General features: G+C 31.7%; 1 protein-coding gene across 7 annotated transcripts in view; it reads right to left on the bottom strand.

Moving 5' to 3' along the window:
* LOC117170577 (CCR4-NOT transcription complex subunit 4) overlaps positions 1-25830 on the bottom strand; it is a 424579-nt gene that overhangs the window by 153706 nt on the left and 245043 nt on the right. For 6 of the 7 annotated variants that reach the window (XR_004466824.1, XM_033357421.1, XM_033357422.1 and 3 more), the window contains 3 exons: positions 1741-2072; positions 1328-1624; positions 807-1065 (listed from right to left, as the gene is read on the bottom strand). Coding sequence is in view for 6 of the 7 variants with exons in the window: in XM_033357421.1 (XP_033213312.1) it covers positions 807-1065; positions 1328-1624; positions 1741-2072 (888 nt within the window). In the remaining variant the exon portion in view is untranslated. The remainder of the gene's footprint in view (positions 1-806; positions 1066-1327; positions 1625-1740; positions 2073-25830) is intronic. The other variant, XM_033357419.1, reaches the window with a different exon arrangement.

Genomic DNA, 25830 nt, shown 5'->3' with positions numbered 1-25830 from the left:
ACAGAAGACTTTAGATGCATGCTTTTGTTCATGTGCATAACCTTTTGTGTCCCGATATCAAGAAACCTGAATGCGACTCTGTGACATGCCCAGGTATGTATAAGTCACTCCAGCGCAAAGGTGTCGTATAGCGCTTCAATCGACGAGCTCAGGGTCTTCAGGGATACCATTAAGTTTTCCTCGCTTCAAATAAATCTTGGCGCATTTGTCTAACCCAAATTCCATTCCTATTTCCTTAGTATATCGTTCGACAATCCCTAGAGCTAGATGTAGTTGCTCTTTGTTTTTAGCATAGATCTTAAGATCGTCCATGTAAAATACATGAGTGACCTTGTACTTTCGATCTGCAGGTTAGCCGCAAAAGTACCCGTCGGAAAAGCCTTTCGGTAATCAATCCAGGCCATCTATAGGTCACGCTGGTAGTATGCTGCATCTTTGAAGACACATCCATCGATGAGAAGGTCCTCCCGACATCCTGCTACGCCTTTCTTTGAGCCGGAATGTTCACGCATACATATATATGTATGTATATGTGTGCATGCATGCATTTATGTATGTATGTATGCATGTTTGTATGCGTGTGTGTATAAAGAGAATTTCGAATTTCATACCCATCTAAGAGTCAAATTATTCCTAAGCGTAATACGACCCTAATATTAGAAATTAATTTTTTTTAATATTTAAAAACTCATGTTTTTAAAAATCCCAAAATGATAAATTGCATCAAATAAGGGGAAATAAATGAAATGAACGAATGAAAAAATAAAATACACGTGTTGCTAAATAGAATATATAATTATCCATACCAGAGAGGGTATTACCAGAAGATGCTGGACGTGGTATTCCAAGACCAAATGAATTCATGTGGTTGGTTGAGGAGCTTGGAAAGCCTGGAGGCGGTAAGCGACTTCGCTGTCCCAAGTTAGTTACTGTTATTGTTCCTTGAGCTGTATTTTGTTGAATAAAATCTTGTGGTAATCGGGATAGTAAGGAGTGTGAATTCTGAAGAGCTTGCAAGTTCTGTAGATGTTGAGCCTGGTGCTGAAGTTGTGCTAAGTGAGCCACCTAATAAAAAAATTCATTTTTCTCAGGGCACTACAAAATATTTAAATAAAATTTATATTTCCTCCCTCAAAGAAATTAAATTCAAAACCACTTTGCTCACAATAAAAAATGGATGTGAAAAAGAAAGAAATTAACTTGAGGAAATATAAATACAGAAACCTTCAGTTACGAATTATGTCATCTACATAGTCTTTTCTCTTACAGTACTTTTCCTTGTAAAACCTAAAAGTCCGAAAGGTGATACAGAAAAAGGTTAAAGTACCTGGGAAAAGTGTTGAGGGCCTAAGGAACATTGTACTTGCACTCTATTATCCTCCCTTTCCTTTAATTGTTGTTGCTGCTTCTGTTCTTGCTGTTGTTGGAGAAGTCTTTGCTGTTGTATTTGAATTTCATTTTCCATCAGTTCAGCTAATGCTTTTTGTGTCTCGTGAAATGGATCAAAGCCTAAGTCATCATCAGCCTTTGAAGCAGGTCCTATGACGTGAGGAGTCTGCACTTTGTTTAGAGCAGTGTACCCATTTTGTTTTAAATACTCACTATTTTCATAATTTTGTTGGGCCTGGAATAATAAGACGAGTACTTAGTTAGTCATATAATTAAACTCCTATAAGGAATCTAATTGCCTTCTTAAGGATTTATGATAAATTAGACAGGTTTGAATTAAATGTCTTATACCTGCATGACGAGTCTTTGTTGCAATGAATTCTGCTGGAAGTCAGCCATAAATTTGGAAGCTGGGGAATTCACGAGCAAATTCGATACAAAAGTCGTAGAGTTTGAACATGGATATTGTGAATTAGTATATGTATCTTCGACTAAAAAATCTTCTGAGTGGAATGGTACTCTTGGCATGTTGACCCTATTAGACTTAGCCATAGAGCGAGCTGCTTGTGACGATTCATTTTGAAATCCAAAAGCCGCTTGCCAATCTTCGCTCGAATATACTGTTGGTAACGAGTCTGGTATTGACACATTTCCTGAATTCATCCAGTCAACAGTTGAATTTGCTATATAAAAAATAGAATATGAATGGGTCACATTATAATAATAGTGCTTTGTGTATGCTACCATTAAAAAAAGCTTATCTGCGAAATAAACGCATACTTAGCATCCTGTTTTACCGATAATGGTGAGAAATATTTTTGGAGTTTCTAGTTTTTGTACACTTTAACAAATATTCTCATAATATCAGCATGTGGTCAGATTATATTTATGACCAGGAATGTGGATCATTTTGATGTTTGAAGAACAAATATAACCCGTACGCTAATAGCAGTAGCCAAGTTTAAATGTATTTTTCTTGAAATGTGGGTTTTCGAAGTTCCAACTTGAAAAATGGCCCTTTGCCTAATCCTAGAAGGTTCGTACTGGGCATACAATGTCAGGAATGCATCTTAATTTATGTCCCTATACCTTACTCCATACCAATAAAGTGAATCCGCTTCTCACGAACCTTCACATATGTATAAAATGTTGTACTTTCTTTATAACTCACGAAAACTCAGTACTTTCCTAGATTAATAACAAAATTACTCTATCTTAAGGGCAATATTATTTCTTGAAAATATTTTGCAATTGCAATAAAAATTCGGAGGGCTGTTTACTAAGATTTCATGTGAGATTAAATCACTCATGTGGCTTAAATCACTCTCGTCGCTGACCCCACTTCGGCGCTCGCTTCGATAACACTGCGTTGATCTTCCGTTCACGCACGCACGTCTGTTTATAGCGTGATCCTCATTGATTCAGCTAAAATATTTTTTAACTCAAAACGGAAACTTTAACTAATTTTTAGAAAAGGAATTTTCGATTTATTTATTTTTATATACAGATATATATGTCCGGACACTGGAGTTTAGGACACCCTGTATATGATTTCGGCGAACTCCTTTGCATGCTCCGGCGACCAGCTCGTCATTACCAATGACTTACCGCGCGACTAACCTTTCGACTTTATCAACAATATTAGGTATTTTCTTATTTCAGAAATTATACCCTTTAAACTTCGAGCGCTCGCGCCCTTAGTTTTTCTGAGTACTTTTTTGTTGTTTTACTAGTTTTTTTCTTTTATGTATCAAATAAAGGAAAGTGCAGGAACATCTTCCATACGATTCAATATATAAATATATAAATATGAATATAAATATGTAATATAAATATGCATTTTTTAAATAAAGGAACAATTCAACGTTTTAGGCATTTATAATGTATCTGAAAAATTAATATAATTCAACAATCACAGTCTTTGGCAAACATCAATAGCAGCATTACTAATATAAGGCGAAACAATATATAACACAGTATTGGAAAAACACTTGTACCATTTGGCCGCTCCTGATGAAATTCTCAGAAGCATTCAACTTTACAACTAATTAGGTGTCAGACAGAGAAGACGGGTGAAGTGATTTAAGAGCTGTCTGACTAAAAGGACAATACCTCGAGGAACAACCATCCGAAGGCCCAATTTTTTAAATCGCAAACATTTTTTTTATAAAGGTGGCCAATTTGCCGCCCACATGAGCGCTCGAAGGTAAATTGTTTAAGTAGTCTTTAGCTGTAAATTGTAAACAACACTGGTCGACATTTCATGAGTAAAATAGATAAGGTGCATTATTTTCCGTAGATTATAGGTCGTTGAATCCGAATCTGAAAACGAAAATTTTCTATAACATTTGGCTTTTGTGTAGACTTAAGTCAAATGTATGTTAAACAGAGGCCTTAACAGGTCTACAGACCACAACTTTATTCGGTTTTAATGTTTTGTCTTAAATTTACGAGAGATATATAAATTATAACTTTTATTACTATTTTTTATTCATATTGTTTTCAAAAGTACACGTGTTATGAATTCCATTTTTGGAATGAAAACATTATGTTTCCTGTTTGGAAGCTTTGAAATAGATTGAAATAGTTTGAAATAGATTCGAATTCGAATAGATTCAAATTCGAATAGATTCGAATAGGTTTCGAATAGATAGGCTGTCGAAGTACTCGAATTTTTCTCGCTTCCTTTGAGCCTGTGGATTAAATAAGAAGTGCCGAAATGTTGTATCGCATGAAACCTTTCCTTATCCACAGGGGTTAAAGGGAATAATTGTAGCAAAATCGAATATACGGTACTTTCTGGAAAGAGGCCGTGAATTTGCGGAAATCACGGAGCCTTTCCCATTAAACCTCACGAATTTCCGAGAACGTTAAAGGGCTATGGAAATTTCCCATATGCGTAGAAACCCCTTATTTTTTATGAGATAGAGATAATATCCATGAGTGAGATCGTTGTGACAATAAGCTTTCCTTGCCAACAATCTCGTATTGGCTGTTCTGAGCAAACAGACAATGATTTTCTTAAATACAATGCAGTAAAATCAATACTGCCCTCACTAGTAGGGTTTCTCTCTCAATTTCTAGACCTTAAGTAGGGAAACCGGTGATCCCAAGAAGAAGGATTACCATTTTATTTGGTTATGCGATGATGAAAATTATCTCAACAATATCTCCTAGAGATTCCAACTGTGGTTCTAAGAGATCCGACTGAGCCTTTTCACGAAAGAAGAAACATTTTTCCTATTAGTAAGTAAACACAATGACGTCACTAAGACGTTAATGCTTCAATACAGTATCGAAAAAGTTTTTCTCATATAAACAAGGTAAACCATTGTCATTTCCAAACGCAAAAATTCACTTCTAAACTGCAGATCTAGTTCCAAATCTCATTAGTCCTAGACATCATCCAAAGCCACAGTTCTTCCGAATTTCATGATCATAGTTTTTTTACTTTTCGAGGAATGATAAACAGAAAAAACTTCAACACATATTTTTTTTAATTTGTATTTTCAAACTCCTGGGGCCGAATTACATCGAATTATGTCAAAAACATAGATTTGAAAAATCATATAATTACAAACCTACCTCTACGAGGCAACAAAATCTCGAAAAGTCTTTAAATTACAGTACGCCGAACACGGGAACACAAGCAAATGCATCAAATGCATGGAAATACGCTTGTTTTTTTATATCTACTTAACAAATAATTTCCCACTATAAGCGTTGTGAGGTATCTCGCTAAGAGGAAAGAGAGGAAAAATATGTGTTTAATTCGAACTTATTCCTAACCTCATAATGAAGACGGGGTCCTGCTGACACCAAGCTCAGTTGAATCGCGACGACTTCGCAGATGGCGTCAGCATAATTCTTGGCTGATTTCTGCGGAAGTGATAGCGTTTATTGGAGAAGAACTCGGTGTCGTTATAGTACCTAAAGGGACTGGGTATTACTGACGTAAAGAACTGATACGCGATGCAGGCAGTACAAGAGTCACAAGACTGACACGTCGGTGGTAAGAATATTGACTAGCGTCTACGTCAAACAGAAAAAATATTTTGTTTTGGGCTGGGCATGCGCGCTGGGTACCACGGTATTTCGGTCCGATTCAGCGCGCCACGTTTAAACTGTTTCAAGAATGAAGGAAATGTCAAATTGTTTGGTCAAAGTTTGGTCCTCTAATTCAAACTTGAAGAATAATTTTCTTGTAAGTATTTTCAAAATTTAAAAATATCCTTTTTATCACGATTTTAAAGAAGTTTTTCTCAGAAAATTTTCTTTTAAGGTTTGAATTTTCTACTGTTAATTATTATTACAGAAATGTAGATAGATATAAAAAGTAGCTAATGTTCTTCCTCATAAACAATTTTTTGGATTTTACTTTCGAACCGTAAATGAATTTCATACAAATTAAAATTTTAATTACAATTGTAAAATATAAATAAAGTAAAGAAAAAACAGCAATTACCCTGAACTAAAAATGAAACTAAATTGAATGTATAATAATCGACAGGTGTGCGCAGTTATTATATTCTGTCTGCATCGAATATATTCTGTTCGCAGCATTAAATTGTTTCGCAGATAAGCTTCTGTTTTTTATTCCTGTTTTTTTTAGATTATATCATTAATTAAAGTTTGAAAACACATAGGAGTAAAATGAAATCATATTCAATTAATACACACATAAAATGATTAGGGACCAAATTTAAATCTTTAAAATTGTACAACAAAACGAAATTAATAATGGTTAACTAATATTTTCGAAATACGGGAGAAGCCTTTAATCTTTTTGATTTCTGATAATTCTGATGTTAGCTTCAGTAGTTCCAGTACAAATAATTAAATTTCTCAAATCTATTAAAATTACAGTGTTTTAATTTCAAACACGAGTGAAGTCTTCAAATTGTTCTTAGTCTATTATATAAGAAATTCCAAATCATTTTAAATATTATAAAAATTGTATGACTTTACATTTTGAAATGTATCCAAACTGTAAGTTGTACAATTTTATACTTTAATTAATAAGCTTTTGACTTCAAACTTTCCATGTTGAATTATTTCAAATTGAAATCGCTTAAAATTAGCCAACTTTGAATTGAAAGCATTTAAACAGACTAATTTTATATCGAAACACTTAAAATGGTTTGGTTTCATTTTTTAATCTTTCAAAATTGTATCGTATAAAAATAATTTGTATTTCTCAGTTATATATATATTTTTTCTAAAGTCCTCACATTCCTGACAGCATCTACCGTTAATCCAATGGGTGCACGCAGTTTCATTACTGCTTCCAATTCATCGAGAGCTTCAATTTTATCTATGTGATGCAGCAGAAAAATTTTAAAAATTTCTAACTTAATTGCCAAGTCATCGATCTTGTTTGGAGTCTCAATGATGGATTCCATTATTTTTATGGCTTTATTTTCATCAGTAATTACGAAATTATCTTCTTCGTTATCTAAGAAATTTTCTTCTTCGTTACCTTTTGGTGTGACATAGGACATTTGTAATATATAATAGTAATAATAGTAAAATCTATAATAAATTATGTAAGCAAATTTCTGTAACAACTTTTTTTCTATGAAATTACACAACATAATTAGATTCACGTAACTATTATATAGGAAGCAAATTTTTTTTTTAATTTCTCTAAAAAAGTTTTTTCTATAAAATTACTTATCATAGTTATAAAAAGGAAATTACTCTATGAGCTTCCTTCATATGTAAATTTAAATAATAGTGCTTAATAAATTTCTTGTATACTTCTTACATTTCACCACGACATTTACCTTTGGTTTATAAGGTAGAAATTTATCAAAATATTCTGGAATGCAGTTAGACGCTAATTGAATACATTTTTTATGATTAGTGTTAGGTTTTATTTACAAACATAACATTGTTCTATTCTTACCAGGATGAAAAAGTTTTACATGTGATTTATAGTTTTTAAATTGTGTGAAACTCACTTTACACTTTTCACAAAACATTGTAAAAATTTGGGCTAAGGGATGATTCTTGACATATCAAACATGGAGCACTGGCACATTGTATGATTAGTCGCAAACTTCTGTTTACAAACTAATGCGAGCATTTGCAAAACCATAGCGCGCAATGGAAATCAAATTCTTATTTTAATTTCGAAAAGGACATTTTAGAGCCTTTAGACCACTTAAACGAGCTAGCTGGATCTTTACAAATATTTACCTGAGTGCCTGTAGAGAATATTCTTTGAAGCTTCTCTGAGCCTTAGAATCTTCATTGAATAATCAGAGATTTCTATCGATAGGGTGCAAACTCTTGTCGATTATTATATATAATTTAGTTTCACTTTGAGCCCACAGTCCTTGCTGTTTTTTCTTTACTTTATTTATATTTTATAAATGTAATTAAAAACTTTAATTTTAATTTGTATGAAATTCATTTACGGTTCGAAATAAAATCCAACAAATTTCTTATGAGGAAAAACGCAGGTTATTTTTTTATATATATTTATATATTTTTTATAATAAGTAACAGTACAAAATTTAAACTATAAAAGAAAAATTTCTAATAAAAACTTCTTTAAAATTGCCATAAAAACGATATTTTTTAAATATTTAAATTTCTTAAAAGAAAATTATTGTTTAAGTTTGAATTAAAGGATCAAACTATCATTTCTTAATCTAAAAAATATTTACTTAGCGTTATTTTCTTTAATAATGAAATAAGTACAATTTGACACTTCCTTCATTCGTCAAACAGTTCATACCATACATGGCGCGCTAAATATGACCGAAAGAATATGGTGCCCAGCGCGCATGCCCATCCAATTGAGTCTTGAGTATTTCCATTAAGCCATACATTTTCAAAATGGCCGAAACCCTGTAGTATGGCACTCGTGTTTTATGCATTGAAACACATGCAATGTAATTTTCGAAAATCAATTTATTGCTTTATTTAAAGAAAATGGCACTGGCATGATTTATTGTGGTTTGTACGAACAAGCATGGAAGGGACCGTGGAATATCATTTCATAAAATTCCAACTGTTACGAAAGAAACAAATAAAAAGTATGCCAGACTGGGTGGAACGTAAGTTTTGAGGGACAGATAGAGTTTTCGAAAAAAAGACGCGAACAATGGATAAATGCGATTAAACGTGGTCCATTGAGTCGCTAAAAAGAAATTCAAGAATTTGCTTAAACCATTTTATATCAGGTAAGATAAATACATTTTACACAAGGCTATAGCAATCAAGTTCTAACCTGCAAATTAAATTGCCTCATTTTAATCAATAAATACCAGCATGAAATATTTTTGAAATACTTAGCAGTATTTTGTTTTTAAATAATAGTGTGAATATGAAGGAAAAAGGTGTGTACTTTGATAATTGAAACTCCGGATTCTATAACCCCGCATAAAATTTGCCTGGCCGCTCGAGTTAGCCCCCGATGGCTTGAAAATCAGTCTTCGAGAATTCAACTTGTTAACATATCACTTTGTTGGAAATTTCATGCCGCATCTTTTTTTTCTCAGCAGAAAAGTTTGTATCTTGTACCGTTTCTATAAAAAACCCGAAAAAAACTTAATTTTTTAGACCAGCAAATTTACTAAATATTTTTACTTCAACTTGCTCCGATAAACAAAGTTCTTTATATTTTGAAGTGAAAATTTGAGAACTTGTCCTTCCAACTGTTCTTAAGATAATGAGCAATTAAAAATTTAATGGTTTTCTTAACTAATAAAGTAATAAATTTTGTTATCAAGCAGTATCAAAATAACGTTAGACAATTTTCAAACACTCCGTTTATCGAGAGAATTTTGAGTAAACCCAAGTTTCCAGCGAAAGAAGTGTTTATGAGGATATAATTAGTTCTTCTGCAAAGTTTTACCTTAATTGGATTATTCGTCAACAAAATAAGAGCATTAAAATAGCATCGAACGATCGCGTGAGAGGCGATAACTTCGGAACACGGTTGCACTACACCAAATTGGGTTAACAATATTAGCAAAGTAAAGAAAAAGAAGGTATTTGTACATACTTCCTTTAAAAATATAAAACTGTCAATAATTATGAAAGTGAATAAAAAATAAGTTATTGACTTTAAAGATTATTTTCTTCATTATTTTTATTTCGTAAAAATGTGCATAAGTAAAATTTAGGGCATATTTCATATGTATATACTACGCTAAACTACTGGAAATAAGGAAATAGGATTTTTTATTAAGTAATAAATTAAAAACGTTAAGGATGTTTTAAGTACAAATTCAAGCACATCATTCAATCTTTAACTTGATTTATGAAATCAAAAAAGGTAGCTTAAAAGAAAAATAAATTTACTATAGACAGAATAGTTTAAGACGTAATTACTTATTTAAAAATATTTGATCTAAGTTTCCCGTTTTATTTTCACTTCAGAAATTTGAGCCGTAATTTTTATTTAATCTCCATAATACTGTATCGGTTTATTATGTTCTTTATAAGGTATTCTACGAACTCTATTTATGCTGTTTTTACAAAAAGCATTGAATATGTGCTAAGCGATTTTTCTCTAGTTAGTGGTATAATTATTAACAAGTTTAGTTTTAATAAAAATCAGAAAAATAAAGAATGTTTTAAAGAAAAAATAGACCGTTCATAGAAAATTAACTTTTTTGGTGAAAATTCATGATTTTAGTTAAAAATTCATGTAATAGTGTAAACAAATAAATATATAGACTAAAATGATGCCAGTCCGATCGCCCGACGATGTAACGCAACGGCTGTGGTCGAGCTGTTCGAGAGTCCGAAGTTATCACCTATCACGCCACTCTATATTAGAGTGATCCTATTTTGTTAACGAATAATTTAATTAGGGTAATACTTTTTTTTAAAATTTATTATATCCTAATAAACATTTCTTTCGTTGTAATTTTGGGCTTACTCAAAATTTTGTCGATAAACGAAGCGTTTGAAAATTGTCTAAAGTTATTTTGTTACTGCTTGTCAACAAAATTTCTAACTTTTTTATTTGAAAAAATCAATAAATTTTCAATTGCACATTATCTTAAGAACAGTTTGAAGGACGAGTTCTCAAAATTTCTCCTTAAAATATAAAGAACTTTGTCTATCGGATTGAGTTGAAATGAAAATATTTAGTAAATTTGCTGGTCTGAAAAATTAAGTTTTTTCATTTTTTAGGGAAACGGTAAACGATATAACTTTTTGCCGAGAAATAAAAGATGCGCGATGCAATTTTCTACAAAGCGATATGTTAAAAAGTTGAATATTCGAAAACTGTTTTTCAAGCCATCAGGGGCCAACTCGAGCGGGCTGAAGCGGACACGCAAATTTTATGCGGGGTTATAGAATCCGGAGTTTTATTTGTTGCGTAGTTTAAAAGCTTTGAATGTTTCGGTTAGTTGAAGTTACCATGTTAAAATTCCATTTTACCCGAAAATGATTAAAGTAAACTATTTTCCCTGTGCATACTTACGTGAATATAAAAAAAGGAACACTGCTTGGTGTTTGAAAATAATTTAATTCTAGTATTTATTCATTAAAAGAACGTGATTAGATTTTGAGATTAGAGCTTGAGTCCAACAGCCTTCCAGTGGGTTAAAATCAATCAATATTTTCTGACAAGTTTTTTTCTTGATCATTTATCAGTACGTCCAGATGATGTTACCGATGTAAAAAGTCGAGATTGGGTTCCTTGCCAAAATTTTGGTTCTGCCGTGGGCACAGCTTTGAAAACAATGTAGTAAAAAACTAAAAAAAAAAAATCATTTTTTTGCCTATATTCATTGTATCATTTTGTTTTATATTTTTGTTATATTTTATTACCCTTTTTATTCGCCTTTCTTGTCCTTCAAGAACAAATAGTGTTCTCAAAGCTGTGCCCACGGCATAATCTACATTTTGGCAAAGAAGCCAGTCTGGGTTGTTTACATCGGTAAGATCAGCTGGAAGTCCTAATAAATTATGAAGAAAAAAAATCGTCAGAACATATATGTTGTTGAAGCGAATTGTAACGGGAAGACAGTTGGACTCAAGCTTTAAACTCAAAATCTAATCACCTCACTTTACGGAATAAATACTAGAATTAAATTATTTTCAAATACAAAGCAGTACTCCTTTTTTATATTCAAGTAAATATGCGCTGGGAAAAACTGTTTATTTTAATCCTTTTCGCGTAAATGAAATTTAAAAATGGTAATGTCAACTAACCTAAATATTTGAAACTTTTACATTACGTAACAATTATGTACGTTTCACTCGGTCTGACAATCTTTTTATTTGTTTTTTTTAATAGTTGGAATTTTATGCAATAATATTTTACGGTCCGTTTCATGCTTGTTCGTACAGCCCACAATAAAACACGCAATTGCCATTTTCTTTAAATAAAGCAATAAATTTATTCTCGAAAATTACATTGCATGCGTTTTAATCAGCCCCTGCCTCGACCGTGTATGTATATGTAGTAGTAGTTCTCTTACGATCCGGAGGGGAAATGTCGATCAAACTAATCCAACAGATGGCGAAACAAAGAGAAGGTATGACTTTTGCATTTATTTGCATTAAGAAAAAGCAAAACTAATTAAAAACTTGATGCTGTTTGCAAAAAAACAGAAACAATAAGAGTAACTATTACTAATTATTTAAAAAAAGAAAAAGTCATAAAAATATGTAGTTTGATATGAATAAAATTTAATTTCGAGACACATTTTGAAAGCAGTTCGAACTTTATATATCTATGATTTATTTTGCTGATATTATTGATTTTATTATTTTTTAAAGTTAAAAAAATACTGCTAAAACTATTAATGTAGCTAATGAAAAAATTAATAATAATATACAAGACCTCAATGACAAAAATATTTAAAACATCCCAGTGAGCACAAAATTTAGCGACGTCTTTAAAACATCGTTACGAGAACGTTACGATATCATATGTCCATGTCGTTAAGGTGTCAACGATATCGTAAAAACGTCATATGATCTAAGAATGTATTTGCGATATCGTAAAGGCACCGGAACCCCACGGACATAGGATGTCGTAAAGATGTCGTAAAGAGGTAGCCGAATTTTGTGCCCACTGAAATATACATGATCAGAAGAATTAATAAGAAATATATCACTCATATCCAATATAAATATAATAATACAAATATTTAAGACTGAAACTTAAGTTGCATTGTAAAGAATCTTTGCACATTTAAAATCTGAACAATTTCAAGTTTTGAAGGATATCTTTTTAAAAAGCAATGGTAATTACAATCAAAATGTTTGAGGAGATAATTGGGTAAAAATCAATGACAAGACTGATAAATGAGACAATGGACTTAATATTATTTAATATAATGAATATATTTATTTCAATCAAACCGAACATCCTATATACATTCATACAGTTCAATCATTTATTTGTTGCTTACCCAGTGGGCACAAAATTCGGCGACGTCTTTTTGACATGGTTACATATTAACGACAACTTTACGACATCCTATGTTCAAATCCTTAAGGTCCCTTTACGATATCGTAAAGACGTCGTATGCTCTGCCGATGTCTTTACGATATCGGAAAAGACACCGTAACGACATGGACATAGATAGTCGTAAAAATGTCGCAAAGATGTCATAAAGACGTCGCCAAATTTTGTACCCACTGGGTTGATCATGAAAGCTTTTTTCTCGCCATATTCAACTCTTAATAGTTTTATTACAAAATTTTAATTTAAAGGAGATTTTGAATTAAATAGTTAATTATATTATTTTAAACCTCATTTCTAAAATGAACAGACTATAAACTATTAAACTATAAAGACAAACGTACCGTTTCGTAGTTTTTCGATTCGTACATTTTTCGTAATGTGTCATAGAAAAATATAATTTTTTATAGAATTCGGTAAAAATACCACTAATTCACATTAAAGTGAGAAAAAAGAATGCAATCTTACAAATTTTGAATATCACTTGAGTTTTTTAATTATGCGAACAAATCGCTCTAGCCAGAGACTGCTCCTAACCTCAAAAGCTCAATAGAAACGCCCATCGCATTTTAAATCAGCAGTTGAATTTGATAATGTAAATTGAAACGAATGCTATGCTTCACAGGAATATTACTTAATGTTAATGTTCATACTCATATAAAATAATAAATTGTCACTAAAAACACTGATTCAAAACTAAAAATACTGCATTGTTACACTAACTTAAGTCAGAAGTATAAAAGTACCGTTGAACAGTTTATCCACTATAGTCACCGAGGGCACTGAACTGATATTTCCATTAAAATATATATCTCTAAGAGCGCATGGATCAAAGTTTTTGATTTTTTCAATTGTTTGGATATATCGGGTCTTAACATCTCCCACCAATTTTGCCAAATATTCAATTTGCCTTTCGAAAAAACAACAACAAAAATTTTAATACTCCGGCAACACATGTAAACTATTGAGTATACGGGGACTATTATCACATCAGAGATACGGCCATTTTAAATTATATGGCATAATGAGAAAACTCTATGAGCAAATAGTTGTTTCTGCTCGGCATAGACGCTTGTTGAATTTGGGGATAAGACCCTGGCGCGGGTCAACTTGCCACTCATTAGTCTGGCTCACAGTCCCGCCTGTATGCAGCGAGTTTATAAATTTGCGACAATAATTTGGAATTTTTTTATTTTCCTTTCCCCACCATGACTCCTAAGAAAATGAAATTGCAATGTGGAGAATTGCAGAGATGTTACGTTTCATAGGTGCTTACCTATGACATCAGTTTAGGCAGTTTAGGAAGTGACCTTTTTTTGCATCTGCGCATCATGAGGTTAGCATTCAGAGCACATTATTAATCACTCAAACCCTTACATCGATTCTGGTCGAAAATATCTTTGAGGCAAAACGTTTAGACAGAAATAAGAAAAATTGAAAAACTTTACTTTTTTTACAACATTTTTGTTGCAAAAAAACTTTTTTTTGATGTGTAAATAAGTTCAACGACATAATCAAGCCAAAGAAATTGATTCTACAATATGTAAAGGATATCAGAGAATTTATTTAAGCTAATCGGATCAGTAATTGTGAAATGACAGACCATCAAAAAGTAGGGGAGACCGGGGCTATTTGGGACGCGGGGCTATCCGGGACAGTGAAGATAACTTGAATATAAAATATCAAATCAACTGCGGTAATCATATCAGTCAGGTCTCTATGCCACTGCTTTACCAACGGAGTTTGGCTGACGTGTAAGCTGTGTTGCAGTGAACGCAGGGGAATTCGTGTTTTTTAGTTCAAAAACTAGTTTTTCTTCGTTGCTGAACTTTTCGACTATTAACACCAAAAAAGGACTAGGAAGTTTTCGAGGTAAGTGTTTTTGCTTTTTTATGACCAAGAAATAAGACGCATGTTGTTATTTCGATTCATCTTTATGTGTGTGATTACTATAATGCGTAATTGTCACAAAATCGTGTCGAGGCTTTCCGGGACGCACGTGGCCAGGGCTTTCCGGGACATCTTGATTTTTACTGGATTACCAAATTTAATAGCCGATCGTCATTTCTAGAGCTATGATGCGCAATTATAAGAGAAAAAAGGATAGCATGGGCTCGGCGCAAGGAAGAAGGTGGAAATTGTACAAGACACAAGTATGCAGAAATTGCAGAAAGAAATTATTTGTATATACTGAAATCAGCATAATTAAAAAAGCGTCTCGAATGGCTCCAGTCTCCCCTATGTGGGGTCACAATGACCTTGAGTGATCTCCGTGATCGATAAAAAAGGTGTGTGCTAGAAATGTTAGGCAACCTGCTCCTACTTCAACTAACACTATTCTACTATACTATTCTGAGTTAATGAGTGCGCTATGTCATACGGTTTTGAAAGCGTTTTATATGGGATTCAAATCCTTAGCAAGTTCAATTTTTAAAACATTACAAAAAAGTGTTCTTAGCCTATTATGACGTTAATTAAGTCTTAATAGAATTTTAAAAAATGTCTTTTATTTTTAAACAAAAATTTACAAAAATCAACTTCAAGAAAAATTATTTAAAAAAAATTATTACAAAAAAATATTGTTTGAAAATATTTTACTTAAAAAAAAAGATTATTTAAATTTTGTGAACTTCCCTTTCACACCCCACTACTCCCTCTACATTCCCCACCCTTCATTTATCCTCATTAGAAAAAATAAGACGGACGGACGAACGAACACCCGACCAAAACTATAATAGTTTAAGAGCCGAGGCCGTTTTTGGCGAGTTTTTAGGTAACGATTCTGCCACTGCTTTTCTGATTGTTGAGAATATACTGATCACCAAATTTGGATTCTCCAGGGATAGTCCCGGGGAGAAGGTATTTATTTACTCATTCCAAGTTGTAAAAAAAAAATGATTAAAATAAGTCATAGGGTAATGGGTGCATATTTCTGTGTTGAATGTCAAGACAATTAGACAATGTTCCGTGCAATTAGCAGAACAATATGCCGGTGCGGAAAGGGGGGGGGGGGCGAACGATCTAGAGTTGTAAAAGAATATGTAATTTTTAAGTTATTTTCTAACACCCAAATTTTTTATATAATATTTTACTCATTATTCAAAACATTTATTCGAAGAGGCAGAACAAAATATCGGGGATAACATCCTGGCAGAACATCGCAAACTGCCCGGTTTTTACATTGGTCATTGTGCGTCGATTTACGGCCTTGACACTGCGGGCAGAGTGGTTAATTGTGCTCCGAAGATGATCAGTAGCATAACTAGAGACATATTTTACGCCTTTTTGCATTTTATTTTATAAAAAAAAATCACTCCACCGTTATTTATTATAATAATAAATATCGAATAATAATGTTAAAGCGTCGTTTTCGAAAATTTAAATATTCCTTCGAGTGACTCCAAACTATGGATCGATCTATAATGTTTCAAAACATAACTCAATATAATAAGTGCATTTAGAGTTGTGATGTTTCATATTTATGAGATTTTCTGCGATTGAAACTTATTCAATTTATCGACATCGCCTATTTCAAATTGATTTTTATTTTTCTTATTATTTACACGAATATTCGAAGTTACGTGATTTCTCAGTTTGAGTGTGTGATGATAGCCTAGTCGCTTGAGAAAAACAGTGTGCGAGCAGCAGTGAATTGTGACAGATCGTAGTCCGATCTTTTCGGACCAGTAAAGTGATTAACTGAATAAAGACATCAATTATTACATCTTACAAAAATATCTATATAAACGAGTGAGTGATCTGTGTGGTTCTAAAAAATGGTCTTAGTCTGCCAAGTATTCTATACTTAAAATAAAACTTGAACTTATTATTATTTCTAAAGATTCTTCTCTGTCTATTCCTGCTCTGGCAAAATTAATATTTATAAACATAAACATTAAACAAAATGGTCCTTCGAGCCGGAAAAAATTAAAAAGTGTTAAATTGGTATTGAAAAGAGCAAAGTGAGAAATTTTATTTAGTGAAAGCATAGAAACTAAGTCGAAAAATAAGACGGCTTGAGGTCACATGGCAAGGATAAGCTGGTGACAACATCTTTGCACATACTGTAAGGCAGTCGTCCTTCTTCAAACAGTCTGTACTGTACTCTTTCATGCTGTTATTCTTTACTGGATCGGTCTTTCATTATTCTTCACCTGAAGGAAGAAATAACAGGTTTGCCAGCTGATATTTGGATGATTGTCAACATACTTAATTTTAGACTTCATCGATTTCTAACCTTCTCCAGTGTGAGAGAGGCTCATTCTGGCGAACTAAATAATAATAATTCAGACCGTAGTAGTTCAGTGAAGACTTATTGACATTTTATTAATAATTATGCTCTCGCACACTCAAATTTGCTCAAATTGTCAGAGTACTTTAAAACTAAAGTAAATAAGTTCTTTAATTTGCAAATTAAGACTTTTCAATTTTAACTGAATTATCAGCAAGTGTCAATTTGAATTTCTCCCTTTGATAAAATGGATCCATTATTCTCTGAGTTATCAGAGATTTCTCAGGCGATTCTACGCACTGAAACCAATTTTAAGAAAATTGGAAAAGCCAGCTAACAGTGGCTACTGTCAAATCCCGAATAGAAGCATGTGCCTTCAATGAAGATCGACGATCTCGTGATTATCTTTCACGAAAACCTTCTTCCTACGAAATGGGCTCTAGGTCGTGTCATTGCTACACATCCGGATGCTGACGGTCATGTCAGGTCCGTTACTTTACGTACTGCTACTGGGACGCAGTGGACCTCAGTGAACCACACAACTTCCATTAACAAGGGTTTAAGGGCGTGGGGCGATTAGTTTCAACCAAGAGTCATAGCTGGTTAGTGTGCTATGCTCTGAAGTTCAAGCAAACCTTCAGCAGCGTTGTGTTAGTTGGGAGTTCATATTATCTGATTTTCACATTCCCGACCCACAGTTGAAAAAAATGACTTTTTTGGTTCAAAATAACGTACAGCCGACAAATATTGAGCAATTTGAACAAAAAAATTGTTAAACAAGTTTTTAAGATTTTTGATTTTTTTTTGAACAAATTTAATAATATTATATTATTGCATTTGTTCGTCAAATTTGTTTTTAAAAAATAATAAAATGTATCGACTTATTATGAATGTTGCTGAAATTCCCATCAAGTTCCCATCTGAAAAGACTGGAATTTAAAAAATCGAATTAGGTTTTAAATTTTTTATACATAAACAAATAAGACGAAAATAATGGCCATTTTATCTGTTTGACGTTCACAGTGCTCATTAATAACAGTTAAAGTGTTGAAATCGCCCAAGTTTCATAAACTAATATCAACTAAACATGTTTCAATATTATATATGAAAAGACCAAATTTTTATAAACATATTATTTGTTGAAAAAATATTTTCTAGGATTTTCTATAATCATACGTTTTTTCTTCGTCGGAAGAAAAATTCGGTTTTTTAAATTCCAGTCTTATCAGATGGGAACTTGATGGGAATTTTAGCAACATTCATAATAAGTTGATAAATTTTATTATTTTTTGTTACAAATTTGACGAACAAATGCAATAATATAACATTATTAAATTTGTTTTTAAAAAATCAAAAAATCTTAACAACTTTTTTTCAAATTTTTTTGTTCAAATCGCTCAATATTTGTGGGCTGCGCTTTATTTTGAACAACAAATGTAATTTTTTCCATACTGTGGGCCGGGAATGTGAAAATGAGATCATATGAACTCCCATCTAACAGAACGCTGTTCAAATGTTGGTTGACTTCTCACCATAAAACACTAACCAGCTATGAGTCTTGATTGAAACTACCCCCTACCCGCCCATCCCAAATTCTCATTAATTGAAGTTTCGTGGGTCACTGAGGGACGGATTTAATTTAGAAGTTTAAAAAAAGTTAAAGCTGATGTGTAGACTGCATGTGCTACGTTTGAATCGTAAAAATAAAATTGGAAATAAGCAAATTCAGTTTTTGAAAAACCGACAGAAGTTGCAATAAAATGTTTAATGACTATTTGTTTTAAAAGAATGCGCCTTTTTTCAAAAGAGACAATGAAACTACGTCTGTTTTAATATCTGTCCATGTTATTAATTGTAATAATATACATTTTTGGCAATTATATACAATTTCGGATATAAATTCGAATGAGAAGCACAAGAAACTTGATAAGAATGTACTCGTTAAAGCCAAAAGAGCTTTAATAAAACAGAATTCAGTATCAAATTACTGTTATCGATGCTTTGACCTTTTTAGTTGAAATAAATCTGTTCATACACAGTAATACAAGAATCTGAATTTCAGTAGAAAAAGGCGGTTGACTTTCAGATGTAATCAAAAGGATCATTCGCCAATTGAAAGTCAACTGATGATGATAACATGACTTTAAGTAACGCGCTTGGTTGAAAGTCAGATGCTTTATGTACGTAAAATGTACTTTATAGGTTAATTTAAGACAGAAAGATTGTTGACTTTCCATCAACACATGCATGTGAAATGAAACTTATAGGTTCATGTAAGTCAGCTGATTGTTGAAATTCTAATATTTATGCGCTATCGTTTAGTTATTAGGAACATGAAATGAATATAAAATTTAATAATTTTAGGAATTAACTTTTTTTTAATGTGAGCACTGAATAAATTATTAATTTATGCCTAATAAATCAAATTGTTTAATCTACCAAGTCGATGAGATTAGTAGAAGGAAAAAGATACTTAATTACACTAAACAAGACACTTATATCCATTTCAAGCTACCAGGTAGAGAACATCAATCTTCAATCCTTTTTCATATATTTTTTTATCACATATGTACCATTATTCTATTTATATTTAAAATCCGTTATAGATCTGAGTACATATATCAAAATAGGAAACGTTGACAAAACAACTATCATAAGGTCACTGTTGATCGTCACTATCCAGCGCTATCGACGCCATATTGGCTACTCTCAGCTGATCTCTTGGCTGTTCTTCTAAAATCGCCGAAAGCCGTTCAACTGTTTGCGTATCGCATTGCGCGCACGCCTTTCTGCCAGCACAAATTGAATTTCAGAGCACGCGAATGAAAATCATCCCAAACTCAACATACCTGTCGGTTAATTATCATATTACTCGTGTATCAGATACGAGACACTGCACTTAAGTTCCATTTCTGGTTGAAATTAAGTGACTTACTTAATTTAATACAAAAATGAAATTCATCTACATTTAAAATTCATCATCTTGTATTACTGTGTAACTGTAGGGAAAATACAAAGACCGAGTGCGGAGCGCGTGTGTATTACCAGTTTACCCTTCGGCCCTGACACTGCGAGCAGAGTGATCACTTGTGCTCCAAAGACGATCAGTAGCGTAACTAGAGACATAGTTTACGCTTTTTTGAATTTTATTTTATGACAAAAAACTACTCCGCCATCTATAATAATAATAAATATCGAATAATAATATTGAAGCGTCGTTTTCGAAGTTTTAAATATTCCTTCGAGTAACTTCAAACTGTGGATCGACCTAAAAAATTTCAAAACATAACTCAGTATAATAAGTGTAATAGAACCTATCTAATGAAGGGTTTATTTTCATTAACTTTTACGCATGAAACTATAATATCTTTATTCTAATTAGTCTTCTTTGTTCTCTAAAGCCGATTTTTTAAAGCCGTGAAATTATAACCTCAAAATTGTTCGTCTATTTTAAATAACATTTTTTGCATACGATATTGTAAAAACTCAATATATTTAGGAGCAAGTTCGTATATTTTTTTGTAGGGGAATTTTGAGTCATTCAGTGGGGTGGAATGAAAATAAAAGGTTTCAGAAATAATTTTGGCATTTGAGAGGTACGTAAAAAAATGGAAAACACACTTTCTACACAAAATATTTATACACAAAGTGTACTGGCTTTTTTCCCTACACAAAAAATATTTCCTAGACAAAATCAAACACTATTACATGTTTTGAATAACAAGTAGAATGTTATATAAAAGATTTGAGTGTTAGAAAATAACTTAAAAATTACATATTCTTTTAAACCTCTAGATCGTTCTGCCCCCCCCCTCCCTTCCGCACCGGCCCATTGTTCTGCCAATTGCACGGAACATTGTCTAATTGTCTTGACATTCAACACAGAAAGATTCAGCCGTTACCCTGTGACTTATTTTAATCATTTTTTACAACTTCGAATGAGTAAATAAACACTTTCTCCCCGGGACTACCCCTGGAGAAGCTAAATTTGGTGATCAGTCTATTCTCAACAATCAGGAAAATAGTGGCAGAATCGTTACCTAATAACTCGCCAAAAACGGCCTCGGCTCTCCGACTATAATGGATTCTGTCCGGAGCTATGAAACTCTAAAAATGAGGAAGTTAAAATAATAATTTAAAAAATTTTTTAGCGTACCTTAATAAATGTTTATTTAATTTTCAATGAATGTCGCTTACGATTCCGACCTCTTGTCTGTAGAATTAAAAGCTCTCGTGCCCTGAAGCTTCATCGACTGTCAGTTGTGTCTTCCGAAATCTCTAATAGATAATTTTTCTTTAGCGTGTAATCTTTGACCATGTTTAAAGATAGTTGAAGTTTGCTTGCATTAGAAGCATAGATCTTCAGTGCGAGGGATAGAGGCAGAAGTGTGATACAAAGGAGCAGAGGGCTCATGGTAAATCAAGGCCATTAACAGGACGCGCTGATGGGCTTCTGCGTCTCTGCAGATGCACCTGTCAATTAGCAGTTTCTCTCGGCATGCTCAATCCTTTGAAGAATCCTGTAATTTTCTGAGTTGGACAAGAATACCTTTTCTTCGTTATGACTATAGTGCGTCCGAACACCAGCCAATACCGAATGGGCGTCTCCGACTTTAATATAAGGTGAACATGCGGGCCAGATGTTGGTTTGCAGAAGTTAACCGTCGTGCCACTATGTGCTGTTTCCAATAATTTGGAAATGATTGATGGACATTCCTCCTTATATGTTATGAGGTTGCCGCAAAATTCCTTAAAGGGAATGATATTATCAGTATCTTCTTTCAACTCCAGTATTTTGGGGACCATGTACACCTCTCTCCAAAAAGTCTCTACCTCGTTCGGCTTGGGTGGATTTTTGACAAAAGCAGGGAGATCGCTGAAGATGCACGATGCGTCAGCAAGAAACTGTTGATTTTCCCTGATCCTTCTCTCCCTCTTTTGTATTCTCCTTCTTGCCTTATTTTTCTGGAGTAGGGAGGTCCCTGAGCACTTGAGAATAAAGTTACGAATTTAAATTTTTTAAATGCATATACACATTTTAAATTAACTGCTGCATCTTTTTCTTCAAATAAAAAAAGTTTTAGCTTTTTTAGTGTTTACATTATTCACAAAAAAACTGTTGTTTTTTTTGTCTAAGTGAAATATTTCGCCTTTTTTTTACTTTAACTGACGACCAAGTCTCAACTTTTTTTGATTTTGTTCCAGGAATTGTTTATTTGAAAAAAGTTACTTTTTTTTCAGAGGTATTGCATAATTTTGTACACTATCAACTTCGATAATCTCGGAAGTTAAACGAACTTTGACAAAGCGAAAACTGTTAGTGAGAAAGTTGTTCAGGAGGGTTTAAGGAAGTTTTTTGGAAAGTTTTAGTTCAATTGCAAAAGTGTTTAATAAACTGTTGATGTTTTAACTATCTAGCGCGATCAATTTTCTGATGCGTAGGCTCGTGCCCGGCCGGTACAGGTAAGACCTTACTAATGAGTTAGGTGGATCTCCGTCGCGGATGCCAGTCAGATGCAGATAAATTCTATTTGAAATACGAAAAATCAGGATATATTCTAAATTAAATAAAATGGATCATGATAATTAAATATTACTTGCTATACATTTTAGATAGCATTAACATAAAAATTCATAATAAATAAACTCAATAAGATAAATAAAATAAACAAAATTAAAGTTGAAATGCTATATTTAGCACAGATTTCGATTGTTAAATATTAATTTTTAAAATTAAACATATAAAATACAAGAGTCGCAACTTGACTCAAAAAATAATTTTAAGTAAATTTACTAGTTAATTTAACCAGATTTTTATTTAGTTAAAACTTATTATCATCACTTTTAAACAATAGTAAAACTATTCTAAACATTATCCTACATTCTTTTTTAAAAAAAACCTTCACTACATTAGTATTATGAAATTTTTTACAGCTTTAATACTAAGTACTCAGATATAACTTAAAAAAGAAATAAAATATCATGTAATATTGCAACGAATATTTTTGACGGAAAAAAATCAGAAGGTATATGCAGGTATGTTTAAAAATATAGACAGGATGGCGGACACTTTGGATAGAAGAAAGTTCCTAAACAACTTTCTCTTTGGTAGTTTTTACTTGCACAAAATCCTTTTGACTCCCGAAACGATAAAAGTTGTTTGTGCATGAATTCTGCAACACCTTGGAATAAAATTATCAACTTTTTTCTAACGAAGATTTTGAACTTTAGCTAATCCCATCGGTCGCAGAAGATGAAAATGCATCCTTCTTTTAAATTTTATTTCAAAATATCAACAAGTTCAGACTTCGCCACGACTTGAAGTGACTTTCCGCGACTGCTTATTAATTATTGTAACCATATTCACCAGAACCCCTTGTTATATGTTATATGCAACCAGAGGCCGCGTTCGGTACCATTGTCAAAGGAAAACTGGAACAGGTACAATATAAAGAAAAAATAATTGCTATTTTTTTATAATTATAAAATAATATTAGGTCACTCTACGCTTATTAACTTTTTATGAACATTAAGGTAGAAGAACTTCCATTTATCTTCGACTTAAATTTCACATACTAATGATTAAAAGAACCCAATGAAATTTTGCAAGCCTATTATTCAGTAATGATGAACCAGTCAAAAAAATGTACGGTAAGTAGGTATATTTCCGACACCCTTCTAGTGAAAGACATTGTGCAATAAAAATGCCTTTATTTAAATTACGAGGATTGTAAAATAGACAAATTTACATACGTTAATATTCTATTATTTATGTTGTTTGTACTTCTATATTTATTCACTTAATTTTAAATAATAATTTCCGTTGCCACATACAGAAAGACATGTTGACACTGTACACTTTCAGGGCTTAGTTAATTATGTTTAGCAATATAATTAAATAAATATTTTTTCTCAAAGTCAAGTAGATTTAATATTTGTAATATTCTTATCGTACCTTCGAAACCAGTGAAGATGAAAATACTCCCGGTCAACGAGTGTGTCCCACTCTGAGTGAAATTGATCGAAATAAAAATTTGTATACCTCTGTCGAAAATGCATGTATTTAAAAAATGTAATATGCTGTTAAATTGTAAGTCCTAACCTTTCAAATGCAATTGGCTTTGTCAACAAATTTTTATCCAATTTTATATAGTAAAAAAACAATAATTTTTCTCTCTATTTTTTTTGCTCCCAAAAAAACGTGTTTAATTTTGTAAGCCACTTATAGATTTACAAAAAATCAAAATGAAATAGATGCGTATTTGTATTTTCTTTAAAATGGACCAAAGATATTATTTATTCAGAGAGCTGTTTTAAAGTTATGACATTTAAAAAAAATTAACGCTGAATACCTCGGAATATATGCATTATAGAAAAAAAAACCTTAAAATAAAAAATGTTTCATTTTCCACATGCAGATTAATTATTTGTAAAGAAAAAATAATTTTGGGAAAAAATTTTTTTTTGGTTTTTACCATTTTAATTTTTTAAATATAATCTTTTATGCACAAAAGTTAGAAAATATTAATTTACAAATATAAAATAACATTGTACAGAATGAAAAAAACAATTTATCCAAAATTATTATTTCTTCACAAATAATTATTCTACATATGAAAACAAACATTGTTTCTAGTTGGAGTTTTTTCTATAATGCAATAATGCATACATTTCAAGATATTCAGATTTCAAAAAAAAAATTTTTCTTTAAATATATATATATATATAGTTAAATTTTCAGCTGAAAATAAAAATAATGTTCAACAAAAACATTATGATTTTTTACCAAAAATATCAATTTTCAAACAAGAAGGAAAAGTTTCTACCAAAACGACAAACTTTCAACTGAAGAAAAAACATTTTTTGATTGAAAATTGCATTTTATGCTGAAGGTTTCAGTGGAATAAATTAAGTTTTAACACAAGAATAACATGCAAAATTGATCATCATTCTATTGACAAAAAACTATTTCACTACATTGGTCGACAACAAAACAATTAGTTTAAATGTTTATTTAAAACAATTGTTCTCGTTATTACCCTCAAATGCGAACTGAATTATTAATAAAAACAAATGAGAAACTCTAGCTATTTTTTATTGAATACAATCCTTTTTAGTTTGAAACTTCTAGTATTATATTTTTTTGATTGAGGTTTCATCTTTTTTTGTTGAGATTTTTTTTATTTGGATTAAAATGAACTTTCATGTTAGAAATCCATATATTTGGATTTGAAATTCAACGGTTTTGCAAAAAATCACCTGTTATGTTGAAGTACTTCATTGTGAGATACAAATTTTTTTAAAAGTTGATTTTTTTTACTTAAAAAGCCTTTTTGGTTGAAATTTGATTTTTTGAACTGAAAATTTAACTATTCCATTTTTTGTCAAAAACGTATCATTTTTAGTTGGAAATTCAACTATGTAGTTGAAAAATCTTCTTGATTAACAGGAAATTATTCTTCTCGTTTTAAAATTTATCTATTTTAATTTTAAAATTCACTTCTTGGGTTGTAAATTCCCCTCTTTCGTTGAAAATTAATAATCATATTTTTACTGAAAATAATATTTTGTTGGATATTTGTCTTTTTCATAAGAATATTATTCTCTATGTTTGTAAATTCATTTGTTTCGTTGAAAATGTAACTATATTGTTATTTCGACTTTTTTTTAAATTAATTTTTGTAACTGAAAATTTAACTGTTCCAGTTTTGGTTAAAAAGGTATCTTGTTTCGTTTAAAATTAACTGCTTTCGTTGAAAATTAA

Source organism: Belonocnema kinseyi, chromosome 4 (assembly GCF_010883055.1).
Source record: "Belonocnema kinseyi isolate 2016_QV_RU_SX_M_011 chromosome 4, B_treatae_v1, whole genome shotgun sequence".
NCBI lineage: Eukaryota > Metazoa > Arthropoda > Insecta > Hymenoptera > Cynipidae > Belonocnema > Belonocnema kinseyi.
Note: the sequence above shows the minus strand (reverse complement) of the source record. Positions and strands in the feature narration are given on the sequence as shown.